The following is a 25,884-nucleotide window of genomic DNA, read 5'->3' as shown; positions in this document are numbered from 1 at the left end:
TCTCGAGTCTCGTCGTCTCGCGAGAACGATCGTGAGGGAATTTTGTTCGCGTGTCTACTGAAAATTAGTAACGGTCGCGGCGAAAGAAGTCGAAGAAAATGGAGAAAGAGAGAGAGAGAGAGAGAGAGAGAGAGAGACAGAGAAAGAAAAAAGAAGGATCTTTACAAACGTAGCGAGACGAGAAACGGTCGTTTCTAGGAGAAAAAAACCAACGGTTCGTCTCTTCCGTTCTCTCCTCCCTTCTCCCCCCGAAGCGAATAGGTTACGTCGCGAGCGAAGTGGATAGAAAAAAGATCGCTCGGTCGGGAGCGATAAAAAACAAAATGGAAGAAACGAAGAAGGACGCGAAACCGTATTAGGACAAAAATCGATAGAGTCGAAACGACGAAACGTAATCTTTTTTCTTTGTTGTTTAAAATACGTTTCGAGAGGGAAAAATGAGACGACAATCGAGGCCGTGTTTACAAAAATGCTTAGAAGCGTGTAACTTGTTAAAAAGGGCGTCGGATCGACGCATCGTTGCACGAATCGGCGATAAATTAAATCGGAAATTGATCGGACCTGCTAATCGGTCCGACACACCCAGCAACTTCTCTCTTAGCGCGGCGCCTGACCTCGCTCTTTCGGTCTTACCAACAACGGCCTCCTTTCCCGGCCGACCGTTTAATACACGTGGAATCGCATGATTTATTCGAGAGGTAAAGAGCGGCATAATACAGCGGCCGGGACGGTTTCTCGTGTTTCTCCGAGGGTATTTAAAATCCGCGATGGTTCTCCGGGGGAGGGAGAGGAAGAGAAGAAGAAGAGGGAGGAGGAGGAGGAGGAGGAGGAGGAAGAGGAGGCAAAGGGCCCACGAAAGGGGCGTTGCTAAATGACGAAACCAGTTTTAGGGAGCGTAAGAGCGGTAGGGCCAGGAGCCTGACGCTACGATCTATCGGTGCTTTCCTTTTGCTTTGTAAACCACACCGTGCTCTTCCAGGTCACAGGGTGTTCCTCCACCGACCTTTGTGAACGCGAAACCCCTTTCAAATCTCTCTCTCTCTTATTTTTCCTTCCCCTCCCCTCCCCTACTCTACTCTGCTCTCCGCTCCGTCCACGGCATTTTCGCGAAACACAGTCTTTGACCCGGTGTCGCGGATCGAGTTACACGAAAGAGAGAGAGAGAGAGAGAGAGAGACGAAAAGAAAAAGAATTCACGGTTGCTCGTTTCTCGTTGCGGCCGTGTCGAGCGCACAGGTTCGACAGGGGATTGGGGAGGGAAGATTGGGCAGTCGTTTGTTGGCAGTGTCCGCGCAAACGCGAATTACTTTTTCCCCCCGTGGTGAAAAGGAGAGCGGTGAGCGGAGAGCGAGTGGCGAGCCGTGACGAAATCGTTAAATCATAATCAAGCCGGGCTGTCGGTCCGCATTCGCGCGTGACTTGCCCGCGCGATTATTAATTGTTATCGTTGAATTTTCCCTTCCCCCCTCACCTTTCCTCTCTTTCTCGAATTCCCTGTCCTTTTTGTAAATACGATACAGCAAATACGCATATTCGTCGTCCCGAGGAGAGCGTCGATCGACACCTGCGCCATCGATCGCCCCTTCTTCCCAACCACACCATCTTCCACTTCTCTCCGAGTTTCTTGTTTCGCAACGGTCTGGCTTCGTTTCGCGATCCATCCAACCGGACGATCGAAACGAACGAATTCCTTCGATCGACGAAAAATAGACCTTAAAACCTCCTCCACTTATTAAACGAGTGGAAAATAGGAAGCGTAATATCTCGTAATAACGTAAGATTGTTCCCTCGCGGTTTTTTCACTCGACTTTGTTTACACGCGCGCATCCGGTAGCGCATCGGGTCGAGGCGATTATCGATATCTGGCTTATTCTCGCGGCGCAAATCCTCGTCTCGAGGAAATCAGCGATTTTATCAATGACACTGGGAGAGGAGGGAGGAGCTGTCGTCGAGCACAGCTGACCGTCGGATTAAATAATCGTCGGGCGGAGGTGAGGGCGCGTCGATCGATTTCGCCGCGCGACAAATAGGATTAGAAACGTGGAACGGGGTCGCGATCGATTCCCTCTCCTCGGCAGAAGGAACGTTCGCGAACGGATGGATCGGGTAGAGGGAGCGCATCGCCTATCGAGGCGAAACGACGATAATTGTTATCGCTGCGTGAAAAGAAAAGAAAAGAAAGAAAGAAAGAAAGAAAGAGAAAACTTATCTAAGGCGAAGTTCGCACGGCCGGCCTTTTTCGTTCTCGATCAGCTGTTCTCGATCGAACAACACCGGGTGGGGGGTCGCAGTACAAGGAGAAACGCGTACAACGGAAAACGGGGAGGGAGAGACGATAGGAGAGAAAGGACATGGTTATAAGCGTGGGTTGGCGAAGTTGGACGGTGAAGTACGAGGGAGAGGATAAAGGATACACACACACACACACACACACGGAGAGCTTCCGATCTGGAAGGAGCGTGCAAAGGGGAGTCCTGTCTGCGAAGTTTAGGCTCGAGGAGCAAGGTTTCGCTCCACGGTCCGGGCGGATCCTTTTTGCAATTAAAAAACCGGATGGACTGGTTCCAGCCTCGGACATTCCGCAAATTCTGACCGCGAAATCGAGGAGGTGGAGGGCCGGGGAGCGGGTTCAAGGGATAAATAGCGGAGTTAGAGAGATCTCCTCCTCTCCTCCCTTCCCCTCCCCTCCCCTATTCTTCTCTCCCGCACGCACACAACGAACGCGTCTCCTCGGTTTTGACTCGACGGGATAGAAAATGAAACTCGTTCCCGGACGACTATCTCGACCTACTAAACCTTCTGCGTGGAACTCTGAACCGGGACCCGCGTGAATTCTTCTCTCCTCTTCGATCGCTGGCCAACGGTACAAACGCAACGATTAAACGCGAATTGAAACGCCGAGAGGGAAATAAAAACACGTCCTCTCCGAATCGAAAAGGAAGGGGAAGAGGAATCGATTTTATCGCGCAAGCCTTTATTTACCTTAGATTGAAAAAAGAAAGAAAGAGAGAAAGAAAGGAAATATCGTTGCGCTCCGGAAAGGAAACGAAAAGAGGGGGGAGGGATACGAGTTAATCGAATCGAGTATTTCATGCCGGACGGGAACGTCGGCCCGGCCTCTGCCGCCTTTCCAGTCTAGTTGCTCGTCCCTAAACCAGACGCTCAACATTTCTCTGCCTCGAATATTTATCATCATTATTATCATTAAAACTTTTACACTATTACGATATAATAGAATAAATCGAGACGGTTTCTCGAGGCGATCGATCGAATTTTTAGTGGAAAATCGCGTCCCAGTTGGCGCACCGGTAACCCAGTGCGGGGCAACGCACGCGAGTAAAGGTCGCGTGGCGATTATTCGCCAGAGGAGAAAGGTGTGTGGTCACGGCTGCGCGCCTACGGATGACAAACTGCCTACGTAACGCGCTGCCCGAGAGTCGCGAGCCCCGCCACAGATCGAAGGCAACGTTTACCTTCCCTTTCCTTCCATTCCGTGTCGTAATACCAACGCGCCAATCGCGTTCTAACGCTTCTCTCTCTCTCTCTCTCTCTCTCTCTCCTTCCATCCTGCTCCTCCCCTCCCCTCTTCCCTAATTCGAAACTTATCCACTTGGAACAAGTCCAAAAATATTTCTACAGGATACCTCGACTCGATCCTTTATCGCTTCGAGAAGGAGAGAGAGAGAGAGACGCGAAATGGAAACGCGAGAAGGAGTGAGCGAAACCGGAGAGCACTTCTGCCGTTGCGCTCGACCCGTTGCGAACGAGAAACGCGGTCGTCGCGATAGAGAGCATTGGATTACGAAAGCGGCGCGTTGCGAAACGTGGCAGGAACCCTAGGCCTAGGTTGCAGGCCGGCTCGCGCCTGCGCCCGGCCGTCCTCGAGATAGGCAGAGCCGTCTGGAAACGGTGCGTGCGGTGCAGCCGAGCAAGCCCGCCGCTCTTTCCACTCTTTTCGCTCCTCGGTTCGCGAGAGACTTTTTCCCGTCGAAAACGAGACCGCCCTCCTCCCCCCGCGTGTCCTCCCCGCTCCATTGACCTCTCGCGCGCGTGTTTACCCGTTGTCGCGATTAATCACCGCCCACGTGATCCGCACCCGATTACGTGATCGATCGTTTTCCCTAAATTAAAATTTCTTCCTTTCTCGAGGAGAGGAGTGAAGCGAAGAGGAATTCTGTTGAAATTGGAATTTTTGTAATTATTAATCCTGGGAGACGATTTTGGTTTTGGTTGGACGCGTTGATTGGATTAAGAGGAGGAAGGGGAAGGGATCGCGCGGGACACCCGTTAGAGAACTTGTTGCGCGAATCGAGGGAGAGGCAAGCCCTCGAAAAGGGCCGCCAGCCCTGGCTCGTATTGATCCAACAACCGTCCGTTGCGCTACCGGTGTTCCCCAAACGGTCGACTCCTCTTCCTCGTCACGCTGAAAAAACCACCGCGCACTCGTCTCCTTTTTCTTTTTCTCGACGAGCGTTGTTGGACGAAACGCCTCGCGATTCTTACGCGATGCACAACCGATCGATGAAAATCGAAAACGATGAAGGAAACGGAATGGATGGATTTTCTTTCTTTCTTTCTTTTTTTTTTTTTTCTTCTTTAAAGTTCTAGAGAGGAAGAATTTTGGAACGCGTTCAACGCAATTCAGACTGGCGGAGATTTGAAGCGTTCCTTCGATCGAGCGTGACGCATGGCGGGAAAAAGGACTGGAAATTTTGACAAATTGTCCGCCCTCCCCTTTCGACGATAAAATCTGTAGACAGAGAAATTGGAATTGGCCGAGGGAGAAGGAAACGGGGTCGATTCTAACCCACCCACGCTCCCGCTGCGAATTTTTACAAGAGGAGCATTGTAAATGCTCGCGACGATCGTTCGTTCGATTGGGTAAACGGTGAACGCCGCGCGCTCGAGGCCGAAGGATAGCTCGTCTATTCGATTCGAAGCTTTCTAAACTCGCGGTTGCGACATGCACAGTTGCGTTTTTGCTCACCCTCCCCCCTCGCCCGCCGCCTCCGTCCACCTCCTCGTTAACCGGCGCATTTTACGCCGCGCCACAATGCGCCGCTTTTCAGCCGCCCACGTGCCTCGCCGATCCACTCCTCTCCCCCCACTCCACCGGCCGAACCGTGTCATCCTCGTGAAAAACCGCTCCCGATACCAGCAGCGATCGTGGAATAACGCGCGCGTGAATAACGTATCCGACCTTGGGAGATACGGTTGGAAAGAGAATCGAGGGAAGGCGCGAAAAGGCGAAGGAGAGAAATACAGGGAGGAGGAGCGGGCGAAAGAGAAGACGGCCGCCGAAACCGAAACCGGCCAACCTTTACCTTCACTTCGGTTTGCCGGCTGTTCCACTCGTTTCATTCACGAATTTCACTTTCACGGCCACGGCCATGGCCACGCGATTCGCGTCGCGACCGATCGCCCCCGCTGCTTCTTTTCTCCTCTCGCTTCGTTTCGAGCCTTCCCAGCCTCGGCCGACCGAGAAAAAAATAAACCGAGGAACGCGTTTCCAAACGTTTTTCCAACCGGCCTGATTAAATACTTACGTGCGTTTCGAACCAGCCTTTCTTCCCCTCCCCCACTGCTCCGTTTCTTCGCTTCTAATAATATTAATGGATATCGCGGATCATCGAGCGAAAGTCAACCGATTCCATCATCGGTTGTCGTCGATTCGAACGTTAAAAACGGGAAGGTTAAAAATACGCGAAGTTTTTCGATCGAAAAACGGAGGGGGGAGGGGGAGGGAGGGACACGAAAACAGGAGAAGAAGAGGGCAGCGATTTGGTTGGCGAAGTCGGTCGGTCGGCTATCTGCGACCGAAGATTAACGAGCGTCGAACCGAATTCGGCCGATTATCCGAACGCATTGGAGGCGCGATAAGGCTGGTATGGAAGACGGGACGGCCCGTGAACCGTACGAGATGCCAGGCCAGCCACCGCCGATTACAACACGAAAAACAGCCTCATCCACCCAGTTGGGCTTGGCCGCAGCGGGAGTCGCCTCTCCCCTCGGCCATGAAAATATTACCAGAAGGACCGTAGATGGCCCCCGTACTTAGCGGCGTGAACCACCCGGGACTACGAGTCGAAAGGATGCGGCGGTCCTCGAGTGCCTCGTAAATTACGGGCGTGCGTTGCACTCGAGAGACGCGCGTGTTCGTTTTGTATCGCGTTTGCCTCGATTCGTTGTTCTCGATACGTGACGCTTGTGCAAACCGTTCCCTCCGTTATAGACACGATTACGAGTGAGCACGTCGCTTCGTGTTTCGTCTACCGAAACTATTACTTTGTTCTCCCTTTATAATCTCGACGAGAGGAGAAGCGAACGTGCTCCAACCTTTTACTCGGTCAGTGATCACGTGGTCCGTGGACAGACATCGATCGATAATAATGTTGATATGATGAACCGGTGTCGATGTGAAAAAAAGAAAAGCACGGAGATGAGGACGAACCTCGTCATCATCCTCGGGAGAGTTAAATTTGTCCACGATCGTTTGCGATTAATCGTTTGGAAAGAAAGAAATGGAAGAAAGAAAGGACGAAGGGAGTGCACGGAGCGATAACGGGGGTATCGTCGAAGAAGGGCTAAAACAAAGGGAGACACGAACGCGTATCTCGAATCACATGAGCGAGCACAAACTTTCAACGAGAAATTCGTTCGAAGCGACTCGTTCGACTAGTTTTCATGTTTCGTTGATAAGACGAAACCGATGACAAATTTATTTCACGGTGAAAGTATTTAACGATCGACCATCTTTCTCGCTCGAACCACACATCCTCGCGTTCAAACGATATATTTGATAAAGCTTATACGATAAATGAAAAAAAAAAAAATAACATTTTTATATTTTAATCTTTTATAATCATTTTGGTTGAAAATCGATCGAGCGCGAAATCAAGTACTCTTGTAATCTAAAAATCTATAAAATTTGTAAAAAATAAAATTAATCGATTTGACTTCTGAATGGCTCGATATATCGGAAAAAAAAATGAAAAAGGAAAAAAGCACGTTCACGTTAGGTTTCTCAGTAACTAGATAATCGTTATCGAAGTTAAACGTAACTATCTCTAGGCGAGCGATTAAACCAAACGAAAAAAACATTGTTATGCGCGGATGCCAGGTGTAATTTAACAAGCAGGGATCGTAGCCGAGTGAAATACACTGGCGACCTAATGAAAAGCAAGCATGAAGAAATATACAAGAGAGATAAACGCAACGAGTTGCTAAAACAACCGGATTCAAGATTCGCGAGGAAAAATAAACTTGCTTTCTTTACGATAAACTGTTGCTTAAAATATTGGCTGACAGAATTTCCTACTTAACGATAGTAATTCGAAAGAAGATTAATATACGAATGAATTCAAATCGCATATATTTCGGAAATGCATAACAGCTGAAGAAACAGAAAGAAGAAAAATAATCGTGAATTCAGCAGCAAGGTTAGGCGGACAACGCGTAATACTTTCCCCAATCGATTAACGAAACGGAAGTTTCGTCTGGACGGTGCTACGCTTATAATAGAAACACAGAAAGAATAATAACGCAATCGTAAGATTATATTTTCTTCTCTAAACGCTCGAGTTTAGTACCTCTAGAGAAGAACCGTTAGGATACTAAATTTTTATTACGTTCCAATCGAAGTTCAACGCATCCGTCGTGGAATGCACGAAGGCTATAAACTCGTCGCAAAGAAAATTAGAAAATTCAGAAATGTAGAAAAATACGTTTAATACGTTTTAGCACGCGCGAGTGTAACAAGTTCCATATTTGAAATAGATAAAAGTCACGAAATTAAATATTGTTGGTCTTTTCGACCGGAAAACGGAAATTTCATTGTCACTTTTTTTTCGGATAGCAACAGAGTCGTGAAACGCACTCTTTTCTACCGTGATATATAATATAAGTTAGAACGAAGACCAGATACGGAGAGGCCAAAACGAGAAAGAACGAAACACCAAAAGGAAGAGGGAGCAGAGAGAGAGAGAGAGAGAGAGAGAGAGAGAGAGAGAGAGAGAGAGAAAGGAAGAACAAGAGGGCGAGTTGGCAGCATCTACGAACCTATAAACACGCCGTGCACACAGATCGAACGCAGCCACGGTTGTCGGTCTCGTAACCGCGGTACAACGACCTCTGGCCTGCTGTCGAACGCGCCTTCGCGCTAATTGCGATCCCCGAACATTGGACCGAGACTTATTCACCGATCGAGAAGTATATTTCTTTAACGTCCAGATTATTCGATCGAAAACATTGAGATTCGTCGTGTAATTCGTGTAATGTTTATTTGTACACTTTGTACACCTTCGCGTTCTTTCGTGGAATATAAGTGGCTCCTCCCGACAATGCGGAACTCGCCGAGGAAAAAACTAGTCTGAAGAAACGTAAACATAACATACACGACTGACCAAATGCTCTCGATTCACGATCGTAAATATTATATAGGTAAAAACGCAAAATATTTCAAATCGAGGAAAGAAATCGGGCATCGGGGAATATGAAACGAAGGCAAATATATACACGGTTTTCTCATACTTAGTTCTCGTCGTCTAGTTTCTCTCGTTCGTTCATTTTTTCCTACCGCCTCGTGCCTCGTTCCTCGAGGCGTCCGTCGAAGACCAGAGAAACTCTCTCGCTCACTCACCTGTCAGAACTCTCGGAGCTATCGTATCGATCGGCGCACCGCTTCTTCCCGCAAGGGCCGACGAGGGTGTCCTCGGCCGTCCTAACCTGTCCCTTGAAAGGGCTACCCTGATGCCTGCCGGCAACGAGGCCATTTGCAGTAACACCAGCGGCACCAGCAGCACCACCGCCAGAAGCAGAAACAGCAGCAGCGGCAGCAGCAGCAGCAGCACCACCACCACCATCACCACCACCACCACCACCACCACCACCACCACCACCACCACCGCCACCACCACTACCACTACTACCACCATCACTACTACCATCACTAGCAATGCCGTCCGTCGTTTTTCGTGCGGCGTCCTCGTCATCTCTATCGGGCTCGCTACTCTTATCGCATCCGAGACGGCTCGCTTTTTCTAACGCGCGCTCGTCCTCGTCCCCGTCCTCGTCCTCATCGTCGTTGTCGGGATTTACACGGCACTCGTTCATTTTGCTCGCATTCTCCTTTGGAGCATTCGAATTGAGAAAAGCACCGACGACCGCACATCTCGACCGTCGACCGTCGCCGACCAAGCACCCGGCATTGTCACCGCGCGTCGCGTGACCGGTCACCGCGCCACCCTCATCACCACTGTTACCACTATTATTATTACTACTACCGTTACCGTTACTATTACCATTATCGCTATCGCTCTCTTCATTTTTTCCTGTCTTTATGACATCGATTCGAGCACCGCTGCGACACTTTTTCGATATACCCTTCTTCACTCCATTTTCTACCTCCTCTTCCTCCTCATCCTCTTCATCGTCATCCTCGTCGTCATCGTCATCGTCGTCGTCGTCGTCGTCGTCATCGTCTTCTTCTTCTTCTTCTTCTTCTTCTTCTTCCTCGTAATCTTCACTGGTCGGTGACGTAAACGGAATAACACACATTGTGTTAACACAACCACTACTACCATTTTCATTCTTACTAATGCGCTCGCTGCCATCAAAATTTTCATCCTCGTGCTCGTGGCGACGATGATAGTGATGATGATGATTATTATGGTTGATATTACCGTTGTTATTGTTGTCGTTGTTGTTATTGTTATTGTTGTTGTTGTTGTTGTTGTTGTTGTTGTTACTGTTATTAGCGTTACTAGAATGCCGACGAGAAAGATGAGGATTGGTATGACAATTACGACGGAGAGGACGATATTGATGTTGTTGCCAATGATGAGGATGATTCTCGAGTATCGAAGCGTCTTCGTGGATGCGTCTCGCGATATCCTGACCCGTGCTCAAGGACGTCATCGAAGACGAAGCGTCCTGACGTTTGTGTCTCTCCCTCGTTAAACGAGAATCACTGTCCCCTAGGTCGGTGGCCGCGTCTTCCGTGGACGGACCGTCTGCCATCTTGTAAACGATTGCACTATTGCCTGGCAGAGGCCCTATAGCACGAGCACGGGCCGCGCCACCGCTAGCTCGATTCTACGGCCCGGCACGGCTCACTTAACCCCTCTTTTCTTCACCTTACAAAACCACCGCCACCTCTCGCCGACAGCTACCCACTGACGACCCCCACTCCCGAAGTTGCCGACGCCTGCTCCGAAACTAAACGGCAGTATCCGAAAGATATCGAAATGTTCCGATCATGCACGAACACCCTTCCCATCTAACCATTCGGCCGCCTCTTGCGACACATCACGGCCGTTTCGATCTTTACTTTTTAGCGGGAAAATTGAAACAAATTCAATTATAATTTTTAGTCCAATTTCAAATGTTCCCGTTAAAAGATATCGGGAATATGCAGAGAAAAATATTGGTAGATAATAGTACGCACATGCGTATGTAAGTGTGTATATATATATGTGTATATATATATATATATATATATATATATATTATATAAAACCATTTGATTTGTAATATATTTTTATTTATTCAGAAAAATTATTAATTTTTGTATGACAATCCAAGAGGATATTATTTCTAGTACATCGTAATACTGTTAAACGATGAGCACCATCGGATTTATTCGCGTCCTGGAATGTAATTCCAAAATAAAAGATGCATTGTCTAACGTAAGCTATATATAGGCAGTACCGAATGTTGAATATGCTACGTAAGCTTCTTTCTGTACACGCGTATATACACAATACATGAATATACAGAATTCATATGTTAATTTTTCGCTAATTTTCCTCTATATTATTATCGACGTGCTACTCGTTTCGAAGTTTCTTTCAAATTTTTATCTCTCTCCTATTCTTTACATATAGATTTGTAATTAGTCGAAAATATGTGCGACATTATAAATACAAGTTATAAACGTAAGAAAAATATCAACTTAATTTTATCAACGTGCGATCGTTTTATCGACTTTGTCTTCGATCTAAATTTATTCTCCGTCTCCTGGAATGTGCGTGCTCGAGCGCATTATATTATTGTATTGTAAAAATATTTATTTTGAGCATAACATTGATCACATATTATTATTCAAAGTAATCGAAACTTAAATTAACAAGAAACAATTCGTCAAGTGAATACTACTATCTTTTGATTGAATAAGATTAGGCACAAGACAGGCACTTCAACATTTTGTAACAAAGATTTTAATTGATCCTGAACACTTTTTTATATATTTCATTGAAAATCTCTTGTGCAAATAATCTATCATAATGTTTGAAAAAAATGAATTAACTTGAATTATTATTATACTGTTATTGCTTGAATTCTTTTCAATTTTTTTATATTAATAACTACTTAATATGTAAAAAATAAGAGTTAAATAATCAATTAAAATAAGAATTCATCTATAAGCCTTTTTTTTTTCTTTTTTCTTTAAACATTAGGCAGCTATAATTCATTTGTAAAAACGCAAATGTAGAAAACTATCATATAAGGCAATATTTTGATGACAATGATCTTACAAATTCTTGTCATTTTACCATACGTAGAGTTTGAAGTGAGAGGTATACCGGTATATATATATATATATATTTATATATATATAATAAATTCATTGTTTAAATATAGCAACAATAATTTTCGATGTTTGCACTTATATACGTAATCTTTGGATGTTTAATACGATATTTGAGTATCTTTTATTGAAAGTCAAATATCTTATCCATATTGTAACATCTTGTCCATTCTATATATTTCTAAATATATTAATATAAATCATTTTAAATATAAATCATTTAGAAATTACATAGGATAGAAAAGTTTTGTTTGCAAAATGGAAAACAAGATTTACAATATACGTAAAATCATAATAGCAACTTAGCACATCTTGCTTATTTTACGTATATGTAAACATTGTTGTAATTTCTCCTTTTCTTTTTTTTTTTTTTCTTTACAATGAAAATGCTTATAAATTTCATCTATTAATTCTATACTTTCACTCTTCTATTCAATTTCACTCTTTTTTTATAATCACAAATTATGATTAAACTTGACTTATCATCATTTCTCTCTATTTCTTTCTACAATATCATTCTAGTAAAAAAAAATTCGTATATAAACATAATACCTTGTAGAGCTATTATGATCATCTGAATCAATCTCAGACAGAAATAAGAGAGGGCGTCAAAATTCGCTTAAGTACTTTTTTCTTCGATCTTTCGATTGATCGGTAGTCTTCTCGTTTAAATATCATAGAAATAACGTTTACAACGTTTATTTTTTCCTTCGCATTCATCCCCTTTCAACATTCGTTCGCGTTATTGAAACTAAACATCGATAATAAACCATCGATAATTGTGATCCTGCTAAACACCATCATTTTCGTTTACGCCCGTATCCTCGTTTTCTCCATGCATCATGGATAAACGCGAGGTATTCGCCATATCTGTTAACAGAAGATGCTCGTCCAAGGAGCCTCTCGAATGTTCACCGATCAAATTATTATGCCCACTGGTGCTTCTAGCCAGTCTTCGTACCACTTTCTCGCGCCTTTGTTTCTCCCTTTCCGATTTCAGTTTTGAGAATTCGTCGTCCGAATTGATGCTGCTACATGACGAAGTACGAGTACTGATGAGATCACTGCCGATTCCACTTCCGACGTAGCTCGTTGCTGGTTCATAAATAATGCTCGAACGTGCCGATTGCGTGGTCCGTTGCGTTCTATTAGAAAAGAATCGTCCATGATTATTATTATTAAGGAAGAAAATTATAATCGTAATTACAATTAAAGTTTTATATATATGTAAGTGTGTGTATGTGTAATACCAGCCTTGAATCAGGCACGTATCGTCTGTCGTTGGTACTTTCACCGTTACTTCCTTCTAACACGCCACCTGTTATAGGAGCGCTGCACGAAAATATCTCTCCGTTTCGCGAATGTTCCATGCCGGGAACAGCGACGGGGGCGCTAGGTGGCGGTGGTCCCGGTGAAAATATGCTCTGCACATGAGGCTTCTTGTCCGACTTCATCGATACCAAAGTCATCTGCTCGTCGGCTTCCTCTTTGATCACTCCGATCCTCATCGAGCCCCCTCCCGCTGGAAATTTTTTGATCAGAAGAATAATTGGAACAATGTAATTAGAATATTGCGATGAAAATTTGAACGTACCGACAATTCGATTTTGCAACGAAGCGGCAGAACTGGAAGTCGCGAGTCTACCAGGAGTTTTAGTACCGCTCGACGTCCCACCGTCCGGTCTGTCATCCTTGCTGAATAATCGTTTCAGCACACTGGTCACGCTGTTCACTCTCGTCAGAGAATCCCCGATGATACTCGGAGTAGAGCCACCGCTCAGTGTACGATCCCGTGTGCTCACTCTGCTCGCGCTTCTACGAGTAAATATACGCGTTTCTTCTGTGATAATGTTTCAAATCTCTAAATCGTGATACACGATATTCGATGCAAGAAAATGTATAATATTTTATTACCTTGCTATTTTACCACTTTCGGTAGCACTCCTGGTTAAGCGTTTTAAAATTTTTACAGAGGAAAGAAAAAGAAAAAAAAAAAAAAAAAGAAAAAAAAGAAAAAGAAACCAACGTTGCGTAAAGTAAAATATATTTGTGTAAAGTAAGTGCGTTTAATTTGAGAACCACCAACCTTGACATTTTTCCAGTAGCTGTAAAGTGTATACCAGACTCGGCATCGTCCGCCACGTCGCTACGAAATTTTTGCGGGAAATCCGCTGCCATGTCATCGATCCTGGCTGTGGACGGTTGCAGTTCTTGCTGCGCCGCGGACAACTGAATTCCAGCCGTCGACGGTTGCGGATGCTCTTCACGGAAAGCTTGCGCTGCAGCTGTGTATGGAAGCTCCGTAGGAAAGATTTCGTCCCAGTACTGATCACGGATCAATTCTGGATGTTCGTGATGCATCTCGTCAACGATCAGGTAGCTAACCTTGACATTACAGAGATATGGAATTAAAAAAATATATATATAATATATAATATAATAAAACGCGATCTTAACCCTTTCGCTACTATAGTCACTCTACATAAGATGAAACATATATAGGGCGACTATATATATATAAGATGCCACTGATGTAATACAGGTGACTATAATCGCTTTATATAAAATACCATTGAGATATTACAAGTGATTATAGTCGCTCTGTATAAGATGTAGAATAGGCGATTATAGTCGCTTTATATAAGATTCCATTAAGGTACTATGAGCGACTATAGTCGCTCTATATAAGATGCCATTGAGGTATTATGGATGATTATAGTCGCTCTGTATAAGATGTCACTGATGTAGTACAGGTGACTATAGTCGCTTTATATAAAATGCCATTGAGATATTACAAGTGATTATAGTCGCTCTGTATAAGATGTAGTGATTATAGTCGCTTTATATAAGATTCCATTAAGGTACTATGAGCGACTATATTCGTTCTATATAAAATGTCACAGACTATAATCGCTCTGTATAAGATGTCACTGATGTAGTACAGGTGACTATAGTCGCTCTATATAAGATGTCATTGAGGTATTATGGATGATTATAGTCGCTCTGTATAAAATGCCATTGATGTAGTACAGGCGATTATAGTCGCTTAATATAAAATTCCATTGACATGTGCTACGACTTATAGTCGTTTTACATAAGTTGCCACTTAGTACTATAGTCGCTCTGTATAAGATGCCACTGTACTATATAGATGACTATAGTCTCTTTACATAAAATGCCACTGGCGATTATAGTCGTTCTACATAAGATGACACTGATATAGGTGACTATAATCATTTTTTTTGCCACTGAAGTACTATAATCGCTCTGTATAAGATGTCACTGATATAGTACAGGTGACTATAGTCGCTCTATATAAGATGCCATTGATGTAGTACAGGCGATTACAGTCGCTTAATATAAAATTCCATTGACATGTGCTACGACTTATAGTCGTTTTACATAAGTTGCCACTGTACTATATACATGACTATAGTCTCTTTACATAAAATGCCACTGGCGATTATAGTCGTTCTGCATAAGAAGACACTGATATAGGTGACTATAGTCATTTTTGTTGCCACTGAAGTACTATAATCGCTCTGAGGTACTACAGGCGACTATAGTCGCTCTATATAAAATGTTACTGACATGCTACAGGCGACTATAATCGTTCTATATAAAATGCCACTACGGGCAACTATAGTCGTCTTACATAAAATGCCATTAATGTGCCACGGGTAATTATAGTCGCTCTGCACAAGATGCCATTGAGATATTACAAGCGACTATAATCGTTCTGTATAAAATGCCATTGATGTAATACAGGCGATTATAGTCACTTAATATAAAATTCCATTGACATGCTACTAGGCGACTTATAGTCGTTTTACATAAGTTGCCACTTAGTACTATAGTCGCTCTGTATAAGATGCCACTGTACTATATAGATGACTATAGTCTCTTTACATAAAATGCCACTGGCGATTATAGTCGTTCTGCATAAGATGACACTGATATAGGTGACTATAGTCATTTTTTTTGCCACTGAAGTACTATAATCGCTCTGTATAAGATGTCACTGATATAGTACAGGTGACTATAGTCGCTCTATATAAGATGCCATTGATGTAGTACAGGCGATTATAGTCGCTTAATATAAAATTCCATTGACATGTGCTACGACTTATAGTCGTTTTACATAAGTTGCCACTTAGTACTATAGTCGCTCTGTATAAGATGCCACTGTACTATATACATGACTATAGTCTCTTTACATAAAATGCCACTGGCGATTATAGTCGTTCTGCATAAGAAGACACTGATATAGGTGACTATAGTCATTTTTGTTGCCACTGAAGTACTATAATCGCTCTGACATGCTACAGGCGACTATAATCGCTCTACATAAAATGCCACTAATGTGCCATGGGTAACTATAGTCGCTCTGCACAAGATGCCATTGAGATACTACGACTATAGTCAGTTTGCATAAGATGGCATTGATGTTATTGATTATAGTCGCTCTAAATAATTAACGTGTTACAAGCGACTATAATCGCTTTGCCTAAAATGCTACTATGAGCGACTATAATTTGTATATAAAATACTATTGACAGGCGACTATAATCACTCTGTATAAGATGCCATTGAAATATTACAGGCGACTATAGTCGTTCTATATATAAATACCACTGCTACAGGTCAATTATAATCAATGAGATACTACGGGCGACTATAGTCGCTCTGCACCTATTTTGTTTTTATCATCAATTTTTTTTTTTTTAACAATTTCGAAGCGTAAACGCGCTCTTCTCGGGCACCGTGCACATTTTTGCCGTAGCGAAAGGGTCGATTAGAAAGCCGTGTGTAAAATACTTGTAAATTCCTATCGATTATCCAGTTCACTTCGAAATCGTCGTCGTCCTCGCCGAATGGATTAATCAATGTCTCGGCTACCTTCAACCAACCCATGTAAAAGAAGAATTGTAGCGTCGTGAATACCGGGAAGTAGAGATCGATCGTCGACGTGGACGAATTCTGCACCCATTGTCGGCCCATGACGCTCGTTAAAAAATACGTATACACAGCCAACGTTACCACCTGCGAAAAAGGTTTATCTTATATACCGTATATAAAATTCTATATAGTGAACGACTTTGTCGCGCGTATACCTGAGTATAAACTAAAGGAACGCTAATTGTATCGTAGTGCATGAGGCTGCCGCAGAGACCGCGAAACTTGTTCAACTCGTCTATCAACGTTTTCACGGCGAAGTCGTCACGAATACGGCCCTCCTTCCTCGCCCGCGTCACGATACTCGACGCCCATACTATTGGCAGCCAATGCTTGCTAGGCTTGGGGAACTTGGCGTTCAGACTTTGGAATATGACCAATTCGTTCTCCAACAACAAGCCAGTCTCCACGAAATGCTCCAACGTGGGAAATCGTTTCTTCACACGGGGCGACACCATGGCCAGCACCAGCGTTAGGCAGACGCACACGTATCTGAAAAGGAAGAGAATAGATTGCGAAACTTAGTTAGTTAGTTCAAATATCGATCGGATTATTTGTTTATAGAAATGCGCACCTGACGATAGTTCGCCGCATTAATCGACCTCTCTCGTCGTTGCCGTGAATGGTGGCCGATACGAAAACGGCGATCGAGTCTGGCCACGGTATCACCATATATTGATTCCACCATCTGGTCATAACGATGCTAACGTAGAAGCCCAGCACGAAGGAGAGAGGGATCAGATCGCTGTACTCGTTGCAGTATGTCACTATAGCCTCGAAGATCTTCTTCTGCTCGTCGTCCAGTATCAATCGGTAGATACTCGAAAGCGAATAATATATGAAGAGGAAGAGGGCCAGGTCCAACCAGACCAGCTTGTATATGCTGGCTCGCCATCTGATGAGCAAATAAACAATAATATAATGAACGATCGATTAATGCGAATTTTCTTAAATTAATTCAATAATGACTTGTTGCAAAAAAAAAAAAATATCCAATCGATATTTATCGTAATTTACGTAAGACAGTTTTAATCGAGACGAATTCCAAGAAATGTAGTTCGTCTAATGGATCGTCTAATTACGAGTGTTGGCTGCCTATTCAATCGCGGGATACGTTAGAAGCATTCCAAACGAATCGCGAGATCGTCACTTCTTAAGAGGAATCGCCTTGAATCTCGCGAATTATGTCAAAATCAGTTTCATCATAACATCCTTGAATTCGCATCCGCGTGGCTAAGCCTCGCACAATCCTCCATTGTTCTCACGCACTCTAATCGAAAGCAAAGTCGGTGTTTACGCGCCATCATATTATGTTCGAAATAATATGACCCGAGTTGTAACTAAGCCGGGGGCGAATAAAATGCGAATCGATTCTCGCAGAGCGATTCTCGAAAATGAATTACCACATGTGCCGCAGACTTCAACATATTATCGGAGATTTGTTTAATTTTTATATTTATCCTCTCGTAATCGAAAATTTATTTCCTGGACGTAAAATAATTTTATTAAACGCGGGTCATTTGATCGTTAAAAACTTGTTATCGCAATAAGCGTTTCGATAACGAGTAAAGTAAAGTGAATACTTTAAAAAAGCGTAAATAGCTAAAGCAAAATCGCATGTGGAATTTTTTTCGCGTTTGATTTCTTCAAAAAGATAATGTATAAATTGTAAGAATAATTATAAAATAAAATATCAAGAGTATAGCACGGAATATATAAGCGTGAGAGAATGGAAAAGTTAATGAAAATCGAGAATATATAAAAAAGTGTGAAAAAAGAATCTGAAAGATTAATAATATTCCATATACCTTCGAATGATGTTTATTTATTTTTAGATTCATATAAATAAAAACGATGAGAATAATTTTTTTAGCTTTTCCGAACGATCGGGGCATTAGCGATAAGATCTTCATTCGATGTATACAAGTATATATACTCGAAAGACAATCTTAGTTACATTTCTTGATAATATCCTTCACGCACAAGTATACATGTGACACATTTTCTTCTAGGAACATTATGACGGAAGTATTCGAAATATCATTCAACAAACTTTCAATTATCTATCTAATAACTGATAATTGCGTTAAAAGTAAAAAATATAAAGTCCACAATTTTAAAAATAGATTACGATCTATTAGCGGACTACACTTTGATTTTTCAAAAAAAAAAAAAAAATCTATCGTTTACTCTGTATACTGAATATTATCTACCAAATGATGATCTACCATTACGATTATCTTCGATCAAATAGTATAAAATAACGCGATATTGCGGCAGAATAGATAATTTTATAACGCGAATATCGGTATATAAAACCTCGAACGAAAGCAAAAACAAAAGAGAAAATATATTTCTCGCCCGTGATCTTCTTTTTTCGCACATAACGTGTCAACCGAGTGAATCGAACTACCAAGCCAAACCGCTTACCTTAGGAGTAATTTTAGAAAGCAACCGAGACCTTTGCAGGTAGCGACTTCAGCGGTATAAGTGACTGTCATCTCTCACGATACACCTGCTCTGCTGAGAGACACGGCATAACCAACTATAATTGCTTTAAAAGATCTCTATACTCTTGCCAGAATGCGTTGTCTCGCTAGGATCATCTTCTGTTCCCGCACCACATCCTTTTCTTCGATTCTTCCCGGCTCGATACCTTTGGAACAATCACAGCTAGATATAGGATTAAATTTTTGCTTTCGACCTTATCTCCGAACTCTTCCCTCTCGATGGACGGACAGTCGAGAAGATTTCGAAGGTCATTCTCAATACGCTTTTCATACACGTCTTTTTTTACGTCTTCGTCCCTCTTTCGTTCTCTGTTGTTCAATTACGTAATTCGTGGCAATCGCATAATAGCGAAAACAGCGTTACTCAATGAAACGGCTCACTTTCGATTCGATTTACCTGTTACGCGCTGCTCTTGATGCTCGAAAAGGATGGCATTAACCCACGGGAACTCATTCCTTTGATCGACGTAAGTAATCAAAATATTTCAATGATCAACACTATCCAAATCTTAAGCAATCACGTTCGAGTCACTTCTTTCTTTCTTTGTTAAGAATTTGTTATTTTCGTTGAAAATGTCGTTTCGTACATTATCTTACTTGTTGACACACTTTTGTCGGAATATGCACATTAAATACGTTTAAAATTACCTTTTTTTTTTTTTTTTACTAGTTTCTTCAAAGTAATTATATTGTTTCTAAATTTTTAACGCGATTGTACTTTACTTTTGTTATTAATAATTCACTGCACCACCTCAATGCTTCCTTTCAAATCTTCGACAGCTATGTTTCCGACTTATTATACTTTTACACTTCGTATGAATACACTATTTATAAGAATGATACCATAACGTGTTTAAGAAGCCGGTTGACTAGCGATACCAAAGTGTCACAATTTTTGTCCTCATGAATTAATGAAGTTCACAAGAAGTGAATTTAGAATGTCAAACCTATCAAACGATAACGATCAACTGATGATTCATTAATACTCGTAGAGAGTGATTTCTCTATTTTATAGCATTACTATAAAAATTCATTTTACTTTCATTATCTATATCATTCTTATCTGTAAAAAATTAAAAAATTCAATGATATATATATGATTTACCAAGTATATACAAATATACTACACTAGAATGTTCCATTGTTCAAACATCAAGATCTTTTGATACTATTATACGATATTGATAATTTTGATTTTTCTCTAATCTATAGCAGCCTTATCAAATTAGTTCGTTTGTTGTCACGTTTCTTGATTCCTGTTAACGAACAATGCTCAACCACTTCCGTTTTCGGTGCAATGACTCATTTACGTTCTACATATATATATATATATATTTTACGGATTCTATGCAAGTCGCGTTTTCTAACCGTTTCTTGCTAGTAACATATTGTGGTAATCATAAGAATAAACTGGATTAGTAACCTTGTGTATAGATCGTTATCATGTTATAGGCAATCCGTTATCGTGCCGTTGTCCTGCTTTACATTCACGATATCGAACTCATGAAATTCGAAATGTCATATTTCTCGCTCTTACTATGTCGACCAGTTTTTGTCATATACGAACAACACTTATACCGAATCATACAAAAAGATATATCATTCCTTTCGCACATTTAACATTGTGATAACGTCATAGATGGCCTTGTACAAGTATTTCACTATAATATAAATTTAATATTATATAATAATAAATATTATTTCTTGGACATTATATGTATAAATATATTAAATATATTATACGTATAAATTGTTGATATCATCAATCGGTAACTACAAACTCGCATATATCTCTTGATTTTTACGAGAGAGTAAAAATTTAAAACATAAAAATCTTTTAAAATATAGACATTCGAAAGAAAATTTCAATTAATAAATACAATATGTATAAATGTAACTTACATATGCAATTGTTACTCTCATAAAATATCGGTTCACTTCTGTATTCATTTAACACTTGTTAATTATTACTTTTAATACATAGTTTTAGAGATTTCTATTCCATCCTTAAAATGATATCAATTATATGTATGTATAAGTTATTCTAAGAAAGAAATTAGAATTATGCAAAAGAGAAAACGTGGAACATTCATTTGTATATAAAAAATTAGTACTAATTTAACTTTATTGTATGTATATTTAGCGTATTATAAAAATCATTTAGCGTAAAACCAAGGATATCATGTGAGTAACACTCGTGGATGGAAAAAATTTTATTTTTAAAAAAAAATATTGAAAACTCGATAAGAACTGTTTCTTTAATTCAAAGATTTGCAATTTATAATTAATAATATAATGTAATAAGTAATGAATATGTGGCCTTTGTTAACACAACATACAATAGCCTATTTCCTTATCACGTGATTTTCTTATTGTTTGTTTCACTATTCTAAAAACAAATTAAAAACACTGTGATATAAATCCGGTTACAGATTTTGTTCAGATCAAAAAACTCAAATTATACCGCATTTTCGAGTAAACCGTAACTTCATGACAAAGAAACTCAAATAATTCTTAAGAACATCTTATTTTTCACTTTGTCCTTCTATTCTGTACACGCTTTGTACAACCATACTACCGAATTCGCAACACGGTTGGTCGCGAGTTTCCCGAAATACTAGGCACAATCGCGACCAAATAAAGCGGCTAGCAAATCATGAACGTAAACTCCACCTGTCTTTGACAGAAAGAATACTGAATATATGCCGAGATAATCATTGCTGCAGCACGCTAAAAGTGCCCTCTCTCCTTTCCCTCTCCTAACCCATCATCAACCTTTCAGCCTATCCCCACTAGAGATTCCATGTTTCCGCATTAACCAGTGGTGCTCATTGCAATTATCAACGGATAAATTATGTTTAATCCGCCAAAATGAAAGAATAACTAAAAAAGTAAAAACAAAAAAGAAATAATTATATTATGAGTTATAATTAATATGATTGATGAAAAAATTTGATGACAAATAATGGAGTATTCTTAATGATAGTTATTTTTAAAAATATGATAATTAAAATTTACCAATTTGAAACATATCAATAAAATTATAAAAATTATAAAGATAAATATGAATTCGAAATTATAAATGAAAGTATATATTAATCTTATATTATACATTAAAGGATTCTAGGAAAAAAAGACAGATATTTGACATCAATGAAATATAAATATTTGAAGAACACTTGATTTTACTGATAAATTATTATATACATGCATTTTTTTCTTTATCGTTTATCAAAATACTATATCAACATTTGTAACATATGTCCAATATACCTACACATTTAGTAAAACTTTTATGCTGGCAGATCATACATATGTTTCCAAAATTACTATTATACAAATCACGAGTATAAAATGCATATGCATTATATACTCGTACATATTACTAGCACAAGTTATATAATTTATATAATATGAATTTCATAAAAGGCAATATACATTTTACATATATTTTTTTCCTTTTTTTTTTACAATATACATTCTTTTACACTTATATGAGAAATTGTGATGTAAATAAATTGATTCGATATACAACTGAAGCATACACGTATAAACGTACTTTTCAATCGAATCATTAATCGATATCGTAACTATTGGATTAAAAGTTTTGGTCCCTAAAAGTCACAGCCATCAAATGCAATAAACAGTAGTAGTCTAAATTTAAGGCCACTCGATGAATAATAAAAATTAATATTAAATAATAACTAACATAATTTCCATAAACTATAGCATTTTTTCATGAAAAAATGCATATTAAAATTAATAATACATGTCCTGACAATACTTTTACAATTCTTAGGAACAATAAAGATTGAAATGCGGTAAAGGATATCGCTTCTTTCCAATAATTTTAATAGAATAGCACTATTAACAGTTTTAATTATTCTGTTATAACGTGCTGACAGTCTTATTTGATTCTTCAGGATATGTCATGCAACGATAGTTGTCAATGTATCGTGCTTAGTCCCCGTTCTGAAATATAAAAAAAAATCAAAAAATACATGTAATTCAGTTTTAAAAAACAAATTTGTATTCATACCTTATAGTAGCATGCTGCGTTGAACGTGACCAACCTGCAATAAAATTATTCTCTCTTCTCTCCGCGATTCGTTGTCTATGACTGCCACTTTTCGATGGTGCATTAAATATAGCACTTTGCATAAGATCTGGATTTATTGTTGATTTTATAGTTTTATAAAATAATCTAAATAAATGATAATAAGATATCTTTAATTTAATTTTTATTATATTTTTTTAGTTTTTAATACGAAAAATATAGAAATCATACCTAGGTAACAATGCCAAAACGCAGGTAAGTATTATTGTAAGCCAATATGTATACCTCATGACAGCTATTTCCATTACCCAATATGAACATAGAAGACCCATACAATTAACGCAAACTATATTATAAATCAAACAAAAACCAAAAAATATTCCCAATGATCCCATTACGGCAAAGAGATGTATTATAGTCTAAAATCACATCATATAATGTGTAATATATCTATAACTTAAAATAAATCTTTGAAATACAATAGTTTCATATGTAATTTACCCAAGATCTAATTTCTATGGCAATATTAGTCAACATAGTAACAACGCAACATGTCATTATAGTAGTTCCAAATTCCCAAATGTCAATAACCGAATCATAGTATACCTAAAGAAAGAGATCACAATTTAATTAAATCGGTATTAATTTATATTAATTTATATTATCTTAAACTATTTCCAAACTATACTAACACCCTCATTTATAAAGAAAATTACGACACTTTGATACAAAGCATCAGCAATGGTTATCCAAAATGTATGCGCTTGATATACTAATCCCAGACGTCCTCTTTTATACACGTGAGGCATAGACAATAAAACACCGGATGAAGCCACTCGATCATATATGCCTAATACAAGTGGTGGCATAGATGTAAACAATAAATTATACAGCATTAAATAAATTTGATCCATCATAACGGTTCCAGTAAATCCGCAATAAATCTATAAATAAATAATAAATCTATCAACAAAATCATCGTTACACGAGCATTGAACTAGCATTAAAAATAAAATAGACATAAGATATACCTGGTACCAGAACAGAACGAAAACAAAGGTAGCGTTCTCGTAAAAGAAATATAAGATCATTCTAGACAATCGATCGTAACACCAATGACCATGCAGCAAAAGAAGTCTGCTAAGCATTGAGAATCGTGAAATGGCAAAATCTGCAGCCATGACAGCTTGTGTACCTTCATGTCCAGAAATACCAACTCCTACATCTGCAGTTTGTATCATGCTAACATCATTAGCACCGTCACCAATCGCTAAAGTCCTCATTCCCAATTGTTCCTTTACTATACGTACTATATATGCCTGCATATTATAATATGGTAAAAATTCAGGATATAATGAATTCTGAAAAGAGGCAAAACAAATCAAGATTCATTACCTTTTGAAGAGGTGTAGCTCTACAAGCTAATACGCTAGAACACGTTTTTGTTAACTCAAGAAATAATCCGGTTAATCCTGATCGTGGATCAAGAATAACAGTTAAAGTTTTGCCATCAACAACAAGCGCTCGTTGTCTCGGCCAAGAACTATCTATTCTATACGCCTCGTTTTCCGTTGCATCACGATTAAGCATTGTAATTTCCCTAATATTTTCTATTCCCTGAACTGTATTTTTTTTACGTGTAGATTCCAAATATCCATGAATCAAAGCTTCGGCAACAGACTTGGATCTTGCTTGTAACCACAATAATTGCATCGCAGGCGAAAAAAGACGCGCTGAATATGCAATGTTAACCGCGGTTTCTGGTTTGTCTCCTTTGAATTTAATATATTTAATAATTATAATCGTTTTAAGATTACACACAAGTGAGTTTTATTACAAATAAAAATACCTGTTAAAACCCAAACTACAATTCCTGCTGCCATTAAAGTATCCATAGTCTCAGGTACACCAACTTGAAGTTTATCTTCAATTCCAGTAACACCTAGCAGGGTCAAATGACATTCCAGATTTGCATAAGAATCTTTAATACGAAGTTCACGATTTTCCATTGCAAGTTCTGCTTCGGAATGCTTTTGACGCCAATTCTCGTATTCTTGATTTGTCAGAGACTTCTTAGCCATTACCAAAGTTCGAAGACCCTGCCGTGCATACGATTGAAGATATTGTCGAATTTTGATAGTGGTTATAGAATTTTCATCTTGAGGAATTAGAGACGATAGTATCGTTGTATCGGCACCTTTGCTATATAACACTACCTCATTAGTAAGAGGATGTCGTACTAAAATGGACATACATTTTCTATTCGAGTCAAATGGCAAAATCTGAAATTTAAATTTTAAAAATAAATTTAAAGTCTATAAATAAATATGTTGTTATTAATAATTCATGTTAAAAAAAAAAAAAAGTATGTAGTCGACGTGTAAAAAACAAAAGGAACAAGAAGAAACAAGATAGATAATCGCGCGCACAATTTCGTTCGTAATAAACTTACTTGAAGAATTTCAAAACTAAGGATAGATTTATCCGGCAAGGAAACAATCGCATTACGCGATGTTCGTTTAAGAAGTTTCACGTTATAAGCACGCGCTGCATTCACCAAAGCAAGCTCGTCCGGACTTTCCGCTTCGTAAATTGCAGTTGCAGGCAAGAATTCGTCTCCGCTCTTTCCACTCGCATCAATAACGGGACTTAGTGGGCTGCGTCTTTTGTGTTCACCGTTCGGAGACAATTTTCTTCCAAGCAATCCTATTCCCAAGCTTGATATCGACGTTACATTTAAGAATTTTGGCCTGCAAACAATTGTTTACTTGTTA

General features: G+C 40.0%; 3 protein-coding genes and 1 long non-coding RNA gene across 9 annotated transcripts in view; 1 reads left to right on the top strand and 3 right to left on the bottom strand.

Moving 5' to 3' along the window:
* Positions 1-10,177, bottom strand: part of jing (AE binding protein 2 jing) — a 66,001-nt gene extending 55,824 nt beyond the window's left edge. The window contains exon 1 of the mRNA XM_086906618.1: positions 8,639-10,177. Within this exon, the coding sequence (XP_086762744.1) occupies positions 8,639-10,017 (1,379 nt within the window). The 5' untranslated portion in view covers positions 10,018-10,177. The remainder of the gene's footprint in view (positions 1-8,638) is intronic.
* Positions 10,178-10,523: 346 nt separating this feature from the next.
* LOC100872906 (bestrophin-4) lies at positions 10,524-20,714 on the bottom strand. Of its 3 annotated transcripts, none has more exons than XM_031918594.2 (9): positions 18,974-19,116; positions 17,118-17,438; positions 16,702-17,035; positions 16,406-16,630; positions 13,674-13,972; positions 13,502-13,531; positions 13,182-13,402; positions 12,838-13,109; positions 10,524-12,732 (listed from the first exon to the last, which is right to left on the bottom strand). In XM_031918594.2, the coding sequence occupies exons 1-9, from the start codon at positions 19,042-19,044 to the stop codon at positions 12,688-12,690; spliced, it is 1,818 nt and encodes a 605-aa protein (XP_031774454.1). In that variant the 5' UTR covers positions 19,045-19,116; the 3' UTR covers positions 10,524-12,687. The 3 variants fall into 3 exon arrangements, with proteins under 3 accessions (XP_031774454.1, XP_012346572.1, XP_031774453.1); XM_012491118.3 differs by having other exon boundaries at positions 12,842-13,109; XM_031918593.2 differs by lacking the exon at positions 13,502-13,531 and having other exon boundaries at positions 12,842-13,109; positions 18,974-20,714.
* On the top strand, positions 19,341-23,591 carry LOC147657832 (uncharacterized). Its single transcript, XR_015291687.1, has 2 exons — positions 19,341-19,520; positions 23,312-23,591. It is a non-coding gene; the product is annotated as an uncharacterized LOC147657832 (long non-coding RNA).
* Positions 22,221-25,884, bottom strand: part of LOC100863783 (phospholipid-transporting ATPase VD) — an 18,152-nt gene continuing 14,488 nt past the window's right edge. For all 4 annotated transcript variants that reach the window (XM_003696836.4, XM_086906599.1, XM_086906598.1 and 1 more), the window contains exons 11-19: positions 25,563-25,860; positions 24,960-25,392; positions 24,506-24,882; positions 24,142-24,429; positions 23,803-24,054; positions 23,612-23,716; positions 23,342-23,529; positions 23,093-23,257; positions 22,221-23,025 (exon numbers count right to left, since the gene is read on the bottom strand). In XM_003696836.4, the coding sequence (XP_003696884.2) occupies positions 22,983-23,025; positions 23,093-23,257; positions 23,342-23,529; positions 23,612-23,716; positions 23,803-24,054; positions 24,142-24,429; positions 24,506-24,882; positions 24,960-25,392; positions 25,563-25,860 (2,149 nt within the window). In that variant the 3' untranslated portion in view covers positions 22,221-22,982. The remainder of the gene's footprint in view (positions 23,026-23,092; positions 23,258-23,341; positions 23,530-23,611; positions 23,717-23,802; positions 24,055-24,141; positions 24,430-24,505; positions 24,883-24,959; positions 25,393-25,562; positions 25,861-25,884) is intronic.

The sequence above is a fragment of the Apis florea genome, unplaced genomic scaffold (assembly GCF_048593485.1).
Source record: "Apis florea isolate Af1SG1 unplaced genomic scaffold, ASM4859348v1 contig_2495_pilon, whole genome shotgun sequence".
Lineage (NCBI taxonomy): Eukaryota > Metazoa > Arthropoda > Insecta > Hymenoptera > Apidae > Apis > Apis florea.
This window is presented reverse-complemented; position numbering and strand designations above follow the sequence as displayed.